The sequence below is a fragment of the Misgurnus anguillicaudatus genome, chromosome 3 (genome assembly GCF_027580225.2).
Source record: "Misgurnus anguillicaudatus chromosome 3, ASM2758022v2, whole genome shotgun sequence".
Classification (NCBI taxonomy): Eukaryota; Metazoa; Chordata; class Actinopteri; order Cypriniformes; family Cobitidae; genus Misgurnus; species Misgurnus anguillicaudatus.
The window spans coordinates 6,986,964-7,002,500 of NC_073339.2; the positions used below are offsets into that span (position 1 = coordinate 6,986,964).

Sequence of the window (15,537 nt, forward strand, 5' to 3'; positions counted from 1 at the left end):
ACCTTTCCAAAATGCCGGAGAGCAGCAGAACGTAATGGTATTGGTATTATTTACCGTTTCAGTTTCAATAAATCATCTTCTTGCTGTAGCAGATGAACTAAGCAATCTAAAATTGTTTTACCAATATAACGGTCCGGATGTCCATCTTTCATTTTCCTAATGACAACAAAAGCATTGGTAAATACCAGTTCACAAATGGAAAATGCACTTGAACGCAGCCAACTGGTAAATTCTAGTTCACAAATGGAAAAGGCACTTGAACAACACGCTGGTAAATACCAGTTCACAAATAGAAAAAATTCATCTTTCCCATAGCACGTGAAGGCAGCATAACACAATACACCTTTAATTGTATTAAATACGCCACACAACCTCAGCTCCGTCTCCATGCCGTGCTGTAAGACATGGTCATTGCCATCTGTCGGTTGTAAAAGCATGTAATGTGCAATATCAGCCAATCCAGTATAATGAATAAGAGAGCTTACCTTAGGAGAAGATAATCCAGATAAATAGATGGCATGTTCAAAGCGACCGAGCTCGGATTTGACCGAGATCTGGAATAAAGTCTCATTTGAGAAGTACAATTATAAGTTGATGCGTTTTCGTACTTTATGCATGTACATAAATAACTGCATATCTTAAAGCGCAAAGCTTTAGATAGAAACATTTATGCTGAACCCCGTGCTCAATAAAATTGACAATATGCATTACTGTTGCCATTCGACCACACACACTTACGATTTGCTCAGCAGCAAAAATGTGGGCTTGAAAACTTTAAGCTGTATGACCAGGATTTATTCTCCAATGATATATTAATGGTGTGTCCTACCGTAAGATTTAAAGTTCGTAAAATAGCGTATTCTCGTATCCTTACAGTCTGTAATTAGGTCGGGTGGGTGAAGATCTAACGTAAATGTTTGCCGTTGAGCTGTACAGTTTGCATGAATAACTGTTAGGCATTAAGCAACTTGCCTTATAGTACCGTAGCAGGTATATGACGTTGCAAGAACCTGTTACATGAATAAATGGTACCTTATATTATTTATTTTTTAGAGAAGAAAGGGACAGTTCAGATGAAGCTCGTATACTTTGCGCATTCCTTATTCCAATGAACACACGAGCATTAGACCGCGTCATTCTCCTCTTTGCAGCATATCATGCATTCCATTCACGCCGTATTTAATGTGCGATCGAAAATTAAACAAATTTCCGCGAGCATTAGCGGTTCATCCAAGTCGATTCAATGTCTTTGCTTAACAAAAACATTCGCGTACGGCTTAAAACCAATAATAAGCGGAGCATTTCGTATTGTAGATGGAAGACAAAGATCCTGTGATGAGGGAGATAACAAGCTTCGGCATTCTTCCAAACCCGTGCAGGTGCAGCGCTTCGCCAATCAATGATGATTACTGACATCTGCTGCGGGCGTTCAGAGTGTGCGACAGTCAATATTATGGTTACACTTTACAGATAATCCAAATGTTCTTGCACTTCTGTGAGAGCTCCTCGCGATGGTGCAGGTGAAACGAAACGAGATGAGAAAATCCCAGGAAAACAGTTCGAATGCCCGATAAAATCACTCATCATTTGAATCGGCGTGTTTCGGGTAACTAACGCTTTAGTTTACATATGCACTGAACATCAAGCGTGTAAATGCTGGCATCAGTATCTGCGAACGCAAAGACAAGTGAGTACGAGGCTTATATACAATCAGAATCAGGAGTGATTGATTGCGCCTTGTGAAATGAATGACGTAACATTCAAGTTTCCTGGTAGAACTTACGCTACGCTACGCTAAGCTAACATTGACGACATTTACCGGGCTTTAACGGTTGTTGCTGCATGAAGTCTGCTGCAATTTCTCTGAGGTAAGACTTTTTGGTTATTTAACATAATTTTAATGCATAAAATATTTATACTCTGCACATATTAGATAAATGTAAACTTCATTTAAAAGAAGGACAAACTGGTGTGACTGAAATAGTATACGTAATTTTTTAAATGACCACAATCCCACTTCAACAAATGTGTAAATTAGCATTTGAATTTATTATTAAAATACTGAAGTATTTCTAGATAAATTTGAGTCGAAAAATCCATTTTTATAATTTATCTGACAAGGAGAATTCGGACATAAGAAATGAACTCTGCTCAGTTTAATGAACTTACTTAAACAGTAATATTTCGTTTAGCAAAACAAACAAATAATATTTCGCAACTCATAAAACTGGCCTGAGGATTTGCCTCAGCAGTCAATGCAGCAGGCGGGAGTAACTGAGGGATCGTGAAGCGATTCTGCTAAACTCTCGTAGCCACCTCAGCCAGTTCCGCTATTATACAGCTGACTGAGGTAATTTTTTTACCAATGGATAACTTTGTCTGGTACAGAAAACGTTTACATTTCACAGAACAGAGAGCATTGCAGCTACAGGACACAGCTGGTAGTTAAACTTCTTTACTTAAAGTGCACCTGCAGTAAAAAATATTTCCACCTCACTGTTGCACAACTTTATAACCGATTTCATCTATTGAAAGATACTTTGTAGAAAATGAGTGAACCTTAATTATGTAATTATTACTCAACACTATGTATCTATGATGTGTCTGTCTGTTATACAACTTAACAACTTATTGTGATTGTTTTTGTCACATTTAGATTTCTCAAGATCATCAGTTTGGACAGAATTCATTTGAAGAATTAATGTAAGTAAAAGTACAGTATTGGACGGGGCATGGATATTTCTTGGGAATCTGTTTTGTTGCATTGTTAATCTCAGGACTGTCTGAGGGGTCAATTGGGGCCAGAAGTATGATAGGGATTCGTTTAGGGCTACAAATATATATTACAAATAACAAGTCTTTAAAAAGTCTTTACATTAAGTAGTCTAAACTAAACTTTGATATGTAAACGTTGTTATGTAAACTATAATAACAAGATATTTTATTAGATCACAATTCCAGTTTATGGATTTGGCATTTGCAGTCATTTTGAAATATAAATATAATGGTAGAGAAAACACAATTATCTGTGGATGTGTGTGATTAAGAGTAAGGAAAACTTACTTTTTTATATAATTGAAAATCTCAATACATCCCTTAAAAACCAAATTGAGTTCTCTTTTGCTGCATCTTGCAAATATTACAATTTTAAATAGGCAAGGCTTAAAAAGGTGTAAAAATAATAATGAACTTTCCCGATAATACAACACTGGCACAATTAGGCATGTAACCGTTTTTTTTTACCTTAGTGGTGTGCTCTTATTCTAGTACTTATGTTTCTAGTAGCTATGTTTACATGCAACCAATTAATCAGTTTGTAATCGTATTGATGGCTCAATCGTATTAAAAAGTCGTCATGTAAAAACCTTAATCAATACGATTGAGGTAGATTGGATGCAAATTTGAATCGTATTGAAAGGGGTGGTGTAGTCCAATCTGTGATCCGATCAGCAGGAGAAAAGTATGCATGTAAATGCGTGAATCGAAGTATTTTGTCGGATGCAAAAATACATTGTGCATGTGCGCAGAAAATTTGTGCTCAAGTTCATGTCTTATATTTACCTCTTATTCGCTTTGGGGTGGCATTGCCAAGTCCTCTTTTTTTTCGTTCAGATTTGGGCTACTGTTTAAACTGTCTTCGCGAGTTGATTTTTCTGCGGGTCAGATATGAAAGGATTTTGTTCATTAGTTATTGGTATTTGGGAATGTTTGGGCTAATTTTGAATGTCCATGGGGATGGTTTTGATATGTGAAGCTGCCAACCCTGTCTGTGCGCTTGCACAGATGTTCGGTTTATATAAAATGTACATGTAAACAAACATTTTGAGGAGCAAACATTTAAACATGATTAGGGTGCATGTAAACTGTATTGTTGTAACCTTTCATCGGATTAAATTCAGTCGGATTGACAAAATTTTGTGCATGTAAACATAGCCCATGTGACAGTTTGTTCAAGGATAAGAAAACTGCCATCTAGGGTTTCAGGACGAAGCAAGAGCCATCAATATTATATATGTATTGTATATTTATGTATATATACATTAGCAAGAAAATGTAATGGTTTTCTGAATAAATATACATAAATAACATAATGTGTCTAAAAATTATTACACAAGAAATTCAGATCTTTCATGTGTTTTTCAGAGCACAAGCCGGTTTCATTAAAGGCTGAAACAGAACAGACAGAAAAGGTACAGTATACTTTCTTTCCATGTCCGCCTTGCCCACGCACACATCCGTACCGCTTTAAAAAGTATATATTATTTACAGGACATTCACAAATTTAGAAAAGATGAAGAAAAGTAGCGGCTTCACCACTGCATTGAATATACTGTTCTGTATGAGTGTGCAACTCAGCGTTCCCACAACGCGCACGCTTGACATCTGTTCCTCATTCATGAGGGCTCGCGAAGCACGCACACAACGCGCACACTGTAAAAAAAGTCTGTATTTTTATGGGAAATAGTGTGTATATTTTACAGTTTCTTTCTGTTTTTGTGGAAAACAGTATTGTTTTGATAATAGTACAGAAATGTACTGTGGAATTAGATTTGTAATATAAAATTACAGGAAAAAACTGTTAATGTAAATAATCATGATTTTCCGTTTTTTCAAAGAAAATGTCCTTTATTTCATAGAAAATGTCCTTTATTTCATATGAAAACACTGTTAAAATACAGGGGCCCAAAACATATTTTATTTACAGTTTGGGGAAATTAATTTTACAATGTTTTCTCTGTTTTTTTACATGACAGAAAACGTGTGTTCAAATCACAAGAATATACTGTTTAATAAAATGTGTAACATGATTTTACAAAGAAATTCTGTATAAATGTACTACACAAAATATCAGTTTTTAAACAGATTCCAAATGATTTTAACAAAGTAATCATAAAAATACAGTTTCAATTATGAAAAATTAACTGTAAAGTGAAGTTTACTCATTTGTTAATTTTACTTTTGGAAATAAGGCACAAGACCTTCATGACTATTGATTTGAGGGCAACTTGATGATAGTCATTTAGGCAAGACGGTTTATTGTTATTGGGTATATAACTTTGCTATAAGGTTGTTTTTCTTCCTCTGCTTTTCTCTTTTTCTCTTCAGCTAGGGTAAGGAACCATTTTGATGCCATAGTTTACTTAAGCCTACCACCGCAACATCACTAAAATAAGTCTTGTTTTTATCTTTATTGAAAGTAACATGAACATTACGTTGCTATACGATACTACATTACCCATAATCCCAAACGTTTCATTTCAAAGCATGCGCAATGAGACGTATTTGACGCACCTCTGCAAGCGCGTCATTAACATTATGCAAATGAGCCCACTCTGCTCCTATTTTGTAATGTTTTCTGTCTTTATTTATACTGATGTTTTGTATTTATTGTCACTTTACTGTCGATTTTGGTGTGGAGAGTTTATCCTGCTATTAAATCCCTGTATTTTTTTTCACTCACCGTCTTTGTGATGCTTATGTTAATCAGTAAGGTCCCTGAGCATGCAGCGTGTGTACGCGCTTAGACCATAACAGACATAGACATATGTTCGGAAGGTCTTGGCTTGTTCTGAAAGCTAGGCAATTGCCTGTGCTTCCTGATTGGATGAGGTTGATTTTAGTGTTTTGCATATAGTTTAAAAGCAAGTATTATTACAAGTAAATATCATTAATTAAACATGAAATGGCTGCATTATAGCAGCGTTTACCCGTATTTATAGTTTTTTTATTGTTTTATACAAGTAAATATCATTAATTAAACATGAAAAGGCTGCATTGTCGCCGCGTTTACCCGTATTTATAGGTGTTTTGACTGTTTTTATACAAGTAAATATCATTCATTACACATTTAAAGGCTGTACAAATACACAAAAAAAACTGTTTTTGTACATTCGTTATTATACAGTCAAAATCTGTATTTTTACGTCACAGTTTTTCCCTGTTATTTGAAAGTAATTTTCTGGCGCCCCAGCTGCCAGAAAATAACCGTTTTTTTACGAGATTTTTTTTTACAGTGCAGTCAACACATGCGTGATCACTAAACCAAGTTTTCTTTCTTGTTTAAGTGAACATAAACAGCTAGATGTGTCAGTATCAGTATATTAAAGCAGTGCAGTCTTAAAGCTGTTTTGGGTCTTAAAGTGACAGTAGCCTGCTGCTTTCTGTGTCAGAAATGTTCTTTCCACCCAAAAATGAAAATCACTCACTATTCTTAACTGAACAACTTTTGCAGCTGCACATTTAATTCATACAGTGAGGACTGTGTGTTTTGTGTGTATTTATTGCTAATGTTAAATCATAGATTCTAATAACTAATATTTTTACATTTAATACAGATGCCTGAAAAGTAAAACAAGATGAGTATAGTTTTATGATAAAAAACAAAACAAAAGATTTGGTTGCTTGTCAGTAGCATTGTTGTAGTGACAGCCAAAATACATCGGGCTAGGGCTGGGCAATATGGCAAAAATGTGATCTCAGAAAAAAATCCATATTGAACGATAACGATATATATTTCGATGTAAGTTGTTAATGCTTCCAGCTTTAAAAGAGTATGCCAACAATGACTAAAGCCATAAAAATAAGAGGGTTCATATTTGAATCTGCGCCTCGTCAGTTTTTTTGATAGCCAAACCACTTCCATATAAAGGAATTCGTGCTACCTTTTTGTCCACAATTTATCATCTTTGGATATTCGTTGCCATTTCCACTCATTTTTTTTTTTTTTAGTTTTTTTATTGTTGTGTCGACTTTGCAAAGTAGGAAATGGACTTTGTACTACTCATGTGTATTACATATAGGCCAATGTATTTTGGCTGTCAGTACAACAATGCAACTGAAAAGCAACCAAATTTTTTATATTTCCTCTTAATCATAATACTATAGTCATCTTGTTTTACTTTTCAGGCATCTGTATTAAATGTAAATATATTAGTTATGAAATTGTCTGTCAACATGATTTTAACATGAAGCTTAGCAATAAATACAAATAAAACACTGCACAGTCTTCACTGTATGGATTAAATGTGCAGCTGCGAAATTTATTCAGTTAATAGTAGTGAGGGGTTTTCATTTTTTGTGTAATGAACATTGAACACCTAAGACAGCTTTGAACACCCAAGACAGCTTTAAGACGGCACTGCTTCAATATACTGATAAACATACAGCTGTTTATGTTCACTTAAACATGAAAGAAAACTTAGTGAGCCCTCGTGTCTGGGAACCATATACGAGCTATACACGCTGGGAAACAGGCATGTCACCTTGTGGAAACGCACAGTCGCACACTCATACAGTACAGTATATTCACTGCAGTGGTGGATCTGCTAATTTTCTGTTATGTTTTCAGTTGATAAGATGTGCTTTTTGATTACTGAAATTTAATTTAACCAGAATCCAGAATAAAACGAAAAACACGGAATTTGAGAAAAAATTAAACTGAATCTGGGGAAAAAACAATAGGGCCATAGCTGTGCTAAAACCTGACTCCAATTGGCTTTTTTGAGGTCATTCAATCAAGGGTTCACATTTTTTTCACAAGCACTAAGATGTTTTTTGGTAGTTCTCAATAAAGACATGAAAGATCAGAATTTTTTTGTGTAATTATTTTAGACACATTATGTTTATCAATGCCCTTGACTTAGATAAAGTTTAGATCGCATTTTATGACAAATTTGTTCAGAAAACTGTGAAATTCACATACTTTTTCTTGCCACTGTATATAAAGCTATTACAATGTTAATCTATGAAGCTATAAGTCTTCCACCCTAAAGTACCTGTCATTGTTTTTGAAGCAGAATAGCTTGTAGGTAACATTTAACCCTGGAGAACCCACGGGTCAAATGTGGCCAATGTTAATTGATTCTAAGAGAAGGGTTCTTGGGTTCTCCAGGGTTAAACTAACATGCTTGCATTTACCTAATTAAATAATTTTGTTTCTTTTCAAGAATCTGTTCAGAAAAAGTACTGTTCGTGCACCAGATGGTGAAGTAGAAAAGTTCATAAAAACTTCTGCAGCTTGCATCTGACAGAGATGCAAAAAGAAGAAGAGAGCGGGCCTGAAAACAAGCAAATTCAAGGTATTTCAATTGTTGTTAAAGGGATAGTTCAATAGATATTCTTTCATCATTTACTCATCCTCATGTTGTTCTAAATCTGCATGATTTTTTTCTGATGAACACAAATGAAGATGTTTTGAGGAATGATGGTAAAAACACAGAACATTGTAACCATTGACTTCCATAGTAGGACAAAAGTATTATAGAAGTATTGTGATAAATGATGAAGAAAATATTTTGATAAATGATGGTTAGCACACAGTTGACGGTACCCATTAAATTCCATTATATTTTTTTATTCCTTCTATGGAAGTCAATGGTTACAATCTGCTGTGTGTTTACTATCATTCCTCAAAATATCTTCTTTTGTGTTCATCAGAAAAAATTCATACATGTTTAAAGGTAGGGTAACACATTTTGAAAAATGCTAACGGTAGCCGCCTAGTAATGAAATCACGATCCCACCCTTAAGTCAAATCGCCATCCAAAGTCACGCCTCTTTCAAAACACATGAACATGCACAGATCAGACGGTCACATTTCATGTCTCATTCACCAGTGAGAAAACTTTGCAGTACAAAGTGAATAACACTTCCCAAATAACCAACATAAACAACTGGTTTATATCAGAATTAGTTTAAGCACACGTTCGGTTGTGTAGACGTAGTAACTATATCATTATGCTAATCCGTAAACGAACACAAATTTCATAGGCAGCACAATGTTTCATCAAAGTAGTATATCGAATCCATCTCAATACAAACATATCGCGTACCTACCTTACCAAAATAAACAACGACCCTTTTAGACCCTTTGCCTCCTGCAGCTGTTTGCATCTCGTGGTAAAGCAGTAAAGTTACCGATGTTCATTTGGGTTTTTGCTCTTTGCCGATCCAGGCAGTTTTTGCTGTTGTTGTTATAAAAGATGCCTTTCGTTTTGTGCCTCCTGTACAGGTTGTCAATTCAGCAGAAAAGTTTGCTGTTCTCGCTGTTTACAGACAGGAGATGAGCGCACGTGAACACGCAGATGACCTATGGTGTCTGCGTAAGGGCTGGGCAAAAAAAAATCGATTTTCTGATTAATCTTTTTTTTTTTTTTAAACGTGGTCTAATAAAAATCGATTCTCAAAGAGCAGAATCGATTTTTTTTCTTTCATATTTGTTTCCACAAACATTGAACGTAAGATTAACTTTAATCTAATTACTAGTCTTCTTCAACATTAGTGTTGTGGCTTTTAATTTTTTTATTAATTACACACTTGTAAACTGCTGTTCACTGTTCTTTTTTATTAATATAATATTTGTATTAAATCTATATTCATTGAGTTGAATTGAGAATCGAGTATAAAAACCTACCCGAGAACCAGAATCGAAAATTGAATCGAGAATCGGAATCGAATCGATTTGATAGCTTGTGAATCGAAATCGAATCGATCTGGAACATCTGAATCGATACCCAGCCCTAGTCTGCGTGGACTCGCTGCGCGGTGGGCATTCAAATTAGGCTTACGTATGAGGGACAAAAAAGGAAACGTCCATTCGGACCGAAATTTATGATTGGTTGAACATTTTTTGGTCCTACGCCTTTCACAGATGACATAAATTCTACAAATACATTTAAACAACTTAACACAGTGATTGCTATCAGGATGTGAGGAGACTTTTAAGCAGCATAACTAAAAATCTTTCAGGATCAAATCTGTTACCCTACCTTTAAAACAACATGAGGATGAGTAAATGATGACAGAATTTTTATTTTAGGGTGAACTATTCCTTTAACATTTACCCAAGTTAACATTAATGCCTTCAGTCTATCTGATGAAGTAACCATGAGTCATTTTCTGTTCCCCCTCTTATCTCTTTTCTCTCAATCTTTCCTTCTTTTAGGGTACACTTGAGGAGTGTCCAGATGTTTATTAATGTTTTATTAATGTAATGTTATGTTTCAAATAAACATGTAAACATACTGTATATTTTTCTTTTTTTTTAAACACCTACAGTAAAGTGTGACACTTAACACATTAAAAGCATCACAAACATAGAACTTCTAATGTGCAGTTTAACTTTTTTTAACTAAATATAATAAAAGTTTTTTTTTAAGAAGGGATAAGTACATGCCATCTTAAGGGCTAAGGTTATAAAATAAAAAACACTTTAAAAAATAATTCGGGCTAGTTTCGGCTGAGTGTACAGTTTAAGCTGGCATGATTCTGGCACTGTGCTGGCAGTGTCGGCTGACTTTAAGCACCCGGACATGGGCCAGTTTCGGCTGAGTGTACAGTTTTAGCTGGCGTGATTCTGGCACTGTGCTGGCAGTGCCGGCTCACTTAAGGCACCCGGAAATGGGCCAGTGTACTTGGGCCGATTCTGGGGCGTCATTCATCCCAGGGTTGGCCCTTTTCTGGCAGCCGGAACTGGGCCGTGGTTTTTTTTCTGGCCTGCCGGATTTGGGCCATTATTGGGCCAAACTGTTTTGGCTACCTGGGAAGAGATGAAGGACTGAAGAGAGAGGTTTGTACAGCTTAAACATCCTTTACCTGTTTGACAACATCAAATCATTTCTAATCTTACTCTGTGTGTGTTTGTTGTGAATCTTCCACACAGGACTCCGAGCTCAGTCTGACTTTACTTTGTTATACTGAATCAAAGCCCACAGACACTCAGGACACTACAGTGTGTGACAGTAAACAGAGCTTACAGGAGGATCAAACCTCCACAGAGTCTCTGGATTCTGTCTGTAACGCTGGAGAACAGCAGCAGATCCTGCAGACCAAACTCAACATGTGTTCAGTCAAACTCATCGACTGCACGAACCTCATGATGAAGATCAAAACTGAACCCACATCTGATGAATATGAAGACAGTCACAATGATGGTCATGATTTTTTTCCGTCAGGTAAATTTATGTCTCCACAATTGTTGCATTTTTGCTATTTTTACCACCAGCTGTTGCGGGCCCACATAAACTGTTTGTGTGGCTCTAGGTGTGTGGTTTATATTCATCACCTTTTTGAAAGGGAGGGTGACGGAGTGGGATTTGTATCAAATGTAAGGGGCCCACAGATGAGATCAAGTTGTTAATACGTATTTATAACACTAATATCATACTGTACACCTAAAATAATCATTACAATGGAAAGCTCCAAGAATGTATTTTTCAAATTTCTAAAACTTTGTGTTAATAGTAAAAAAAAATTTCACAAGAGTATGCAGCAAACAATGACACCAAGTGGCATTTGTTTCGGAAAAACCACTTAAAGTGTGACACACATCTATTTTTTAAAACTATTTGAGATTTGGCTTTTTATTAGGGATTTGGGTGTGAAGCAATTTGTTTTATTTGTTTTTTTTTTATATAAAATAAAACTTTATTGTAGGGGTGTGCACAATAGTTGACAGGAGGTTTGTAATATCGCAAAACTAATTTCCCCAAATTGCCAGAGCTATACACAGTAAAATCCCTGATATTAAATTAACACCGGCTCTGTGTGTTCATATGGGTATCACCAGCAGGGTGTCAAAACCAACACTGAATTACAAGGGATGCTCATATTGACCAGTTAACCACTAACCAAAGTAAAGCACACTCATCAAGTCATCTTATGAGCCCTGAATAGAAACACAACAAGCTAAATTTTATGTTAACCCTTTTAGTAAACTATTATAAGGAAAATGTGGTTTTAAGTATAAATTCAGTAAAAGACAAAACAATTTGATTTAATCAATATGTAATTACCCAATCAGCTATAATACCAACACTGACAGCTGTCTACTCTCTCTGTGTAAATATAGAAAAGATACTGAATCTCAATTCATCCTACTTTATATAAATAAAAGTCAATTTATTTGTTTCATGTTTCTGTCAGATGTAAAGAGTGAATTATGTTTGGATGGAGAAATAACGTCCTCGACTCTTTCCTGCGTCAGCGGTGGAGAGACATTGAGATATTTAGAGAGCCATGAGAGAAAACACACAGAACATGAACATCATCTGAAGAAACACACTAATGAGAGACTGTATCAGTGCAAGTCACATAAAACACAACACACTGAAGAGAAACCCTTTCAATGTTCACGCTGTGATAAAAGTTTCAGTTATAAATCTCATCTGATAACCCACGAGAGAGTTCACACTGGAGAGAAACCTTATCACTGTAATGTTTGTGGGAAGAGTTTCAGTCGACATGACAGTTTAGTGTCACACCAGAGAATTCATACAGGTGAAAAACCTTACAAATGCTCTCAGTGTGAGAAGACATTTGCTCATTCAGCTTCCTTAAAAGCCCATGAGAGAATTCACACTGGAGAGAAACCTTACAAATGTAATGTCTGTGGAAAGAGTTTTAACCAACGTGTCGGTTTAGTGTTACACCAGAGAACTCATACAGGTGAAAAACCTTACAAATGTTCTCATTGTGAGAAGACTTTTACTCAGGCAGGTCACTTAAAAGTCCATGAGAGACTTCACACTGGAGAGAAACCGTACGTCTGCCCAATCTGTGGAGAGAGATTTGCTCATTCTGAAAGTTTTCAGAATCATCAGAAAAAACATACTGAAACTGTTGGGTAAGATTTAGCAAATTATCCAAGCTTTATAAGCCAGATAATACACCTAATTTTATATGTAATTCTTTGGAGCAATAGAAACCTATGGTTTATTATTTTATACTCCTTTTGTTATGTTAAACTATTTTTATTATTTTATACGCCAAGTGTTGCTTTAATGAAAAGTATTATAATCACTGAGTTGGGAATATATGCATGACAACTCTTAAATTGCATGTTTAACAAAATGACATGGTTTTGTATTTACTAGTTTATTAAGAGTAGAGAGATTGATACGAGTATTAGATAGAATTAGATATCCCTTAGAAAGCATAAGGGATACATTACGGTTTAAAGCATGATTTAAAGACCTGTCTTCATTGTTGAAAGCGCAGAAGAGCTCGGAGAAGAACAACAAAGAGACTTTGTCGCATATATAAGATAATTGGGGAATTTCCCAGTAAATGTTAGGATCAAAGGCCACGAGGCCTTGAATATGATTCCTGGAATTTGGCCTTGAGACTGTCCTAAATTGATGCTGCTGCAGAACTTATTCAGATCTGGACACCGCTGCCAGCATCTCTGTTATCTGACAGCCTGAAATCTTGTGTGCTCAAGACTTAGTATTTTTTAGACTCTGTATGTTTGTTTTATTACTTTTTATCTAATTTGGAATTTTTGTTTCTTTTCTTTTTCTTTTTAATTCGGCAAAACTTGTAATCACAAACAACTAAATTGTATTAATACATTTTATATAAGACAAGAAGTCATCTGCTTTCGTGAACTTTGCTCAGATAATCAACCACGGGAAAGTCTAATGACAATTATATGTGAGTATGATCTAATCTTAACATTTTGGGTTTCCAGTGGAGTACAGGAATGGAATTTGTGTCGTAGACAAATCACACACAATCTGTCGTAACTGTGTGCATGTGCTTGCGTTCGCGTGTGTGCTTGCTTGTAGATCGGGTTAACCGAAGTGAAATAGAAGAGCGCGAGATCATTCTCCAGAACAAAAGTAAAAATGTAACAAGACGTCGTATGTCTGAGGTAAAAACAGAGGGTTTACACGTTTGTTGATATTTTAATCGCAACAGAGATTTGATTTGTTTATTTTTGCCTGTTTAGCCCAAGTTTGCGTGTTTAATCGCCTCCGCTGTCCCAGCTAGAAATAAAAAGTTCTAAGAACGTTCCCTGAAAGTTCCCGAATGTTCCCAAAAACATTCTGCCAACGTTAAAAGCGGCTAGTTTTTTTTAAGTTCTAGGAACGTTTCTGTTGTCTGAACGTTAGAGTAATGTTACATTTTACCATTTTTAAACGTTATGACAATGTCATGTTTAAATGTTCACACAATGTTTAAAACAACAACTGTTTATTATATTGACTTGTTTGATTGTTATGTAAATGATAGAGAAACATTGCATTTTATTATTTTATAAAACATTATTTCTGAATGTTCAGAAAATATATTGCTGTAGAAAACTCAATTCACTTACTAGGTTTAGATGTTGATGTTTCATTTTAAGTCACCCTTATTGTGATTCGTGTTTGTTTTAGTTGGTCTCTTGACACTTGACTTTTTGCCTACTAGTTTTTTCCTGGTTGTGTTAACTTTGTGGTAATGCACTACATTTGTTATGAAAAGTTATTAGTGTATTTCTGTGGTTGTTGGTACATAATGGTAAAGATCATCACCTAATTCATTTACTAATCAAAAGTTTATTTTCTGCCAATATTGTATATTAGATCCAACTCTTTCACAGCAGTTTGTCATTAAGGAGTTTTAGAAACTTTGGACAAAAAATATCCGCTATATATTTGGGATGCCCAAACATCAAGAATCAGACTATGAATCTCAACAATGGTGACAATTAAAATTGTTAAAAAAATCCTTATTTATCCATGCTGCAGTGCATGCTGGGAGTCCTGAATGAGGTTTTTAATTTGTTAATACCCAGCATGCATTGCAGCATGAAGTTTTTCATTTAATTGTCACCATGATTTAGATTCATAGTCTGATTCTTGATGTTTGTGCATCCCAATTATACAGCAGATATTTTTTGTCCAAAGTTTCTAAAACTCCTTAATGACAAAATGCTGTGAAAGTGCTGGATCTCATTTACATTTTTGACAGAAAATAAAGTTTTGATTAGTAAATGAATTAGGTGATGATCTTTACCATTATGTACCAACAACCACAGAATAACACTATTAACTTGGCATGTTCATAACAAATGTGGTGCATTAACACAAAGTTAACACAACCAGGAATAAACTAGCAAGCAAAAAGTCAAGTGTCAAGACACCAACTAAAACAAACACTAATCACAATAAGGGTGACTTAAAATGAAACAAACATCAACATCTAAACCTAGTAAGTGAATTGAGTTTTCTACAGCAATATATTTACTGCATACAGAAATAATGTTTTATAAAATAATAAAATGCAATGTTTCTCTATCATTTACATAACAATTAAACAAGTCAATATAATAAACAGTTGTTGTTTTAAACATTGTTTGAACATTAAAACATGACATTGTCATAACGTTTAAAATGGTAAAATGTAACATTACTCTAACATTCAGACAACAGAAACGTTCCTAGAACTTAAAAAAAACTAGCCGCTTTTAACGTTGGCAGAATGTTTTTGGGAACATTCGGGAACTTTCAGGGAACGTTCTTAGAACTTTTTATTTCTAGCTGGGGTCACTGTGAGAAAAAGATAATTAATTCATCTGTTTCATGAATCATGATGTTAAACATGTAAAGTGATGCATGGTCTCTGTTCATCTGTTCTCTTCTTCACAAATAATTAAACACATTTTAACTTGAATGCTCCCCAGATAGCACACGTACGTCTGCTAAATATTGCTTCATCTTCTGTAGATCGGCTGCGAACATTAAAAAGTAAGACGTCTGCAATATCTCTGCA

The 15,537-nt window shown here is 35.1% G+C and overlaps 1 protein-coding gene and 1 long non-coding RNA gene across 2 annotated transcripts; both read left to right on the forward strand.

Moving 5' to 3' along the window:
• Positions 1 to 4,018: 4,018 nt before the first annotated feature.
• LOC141358800 (uncharacterized) lies at positions 4,019 to 10,027 on the forward strand. Its single transcript, XR_012365234.1, has 3 exons — positions 4,019 to 4,190; positions 7,947 to 8,078; positions 9,944 to 10,027. It is a non-coding gene; the product is annotated as an uncharacterized lncRNA (long non-coding RNA).
• A 608-nt stretch (positions 10,028 to 10,635) lies between these two features.
• On the forward strand, positions 10,636 to 13,726 carry LOC141358784 (uncharacterized). Its single transcript, XM_073860471.1, has 2 exons — positions 10,636 to 10,952; positions 11,923 to 13,726. Exons 1-2 carry the CDS (start codon positions 10,838 to 10,840, stop codon positions 12,624 to 12,626), a joined length of 819 nt encoding a protein of 272 aa, XP_073716572.1. The 5' UTR covers positions 10,636 to 10,837; the 3' UTR covers positions 12,627 to 13,726.
• Positions 13,727 to 15,537: the final 1,811 nt, after the last annotated feature.

What these genes read in the sequence shown, in the direction of transcription:
- LOC141358784 (XM_073860471.1), top strand. Translation starts at nt 10,838, where the DNA reads ATGTGTTCAGTCAAACTCATCGACTGCACGAACCTCATGATGAAGATC. An exon ending in TCATGATTTTTTTCCGTCAG is followed by an intron (nt 10,953 to 11,922) that starts GTAAATTTATGT and finishes TGTTTCTGTCAG; the next exon opens with ATGTAAAGAGTGAATTATGT.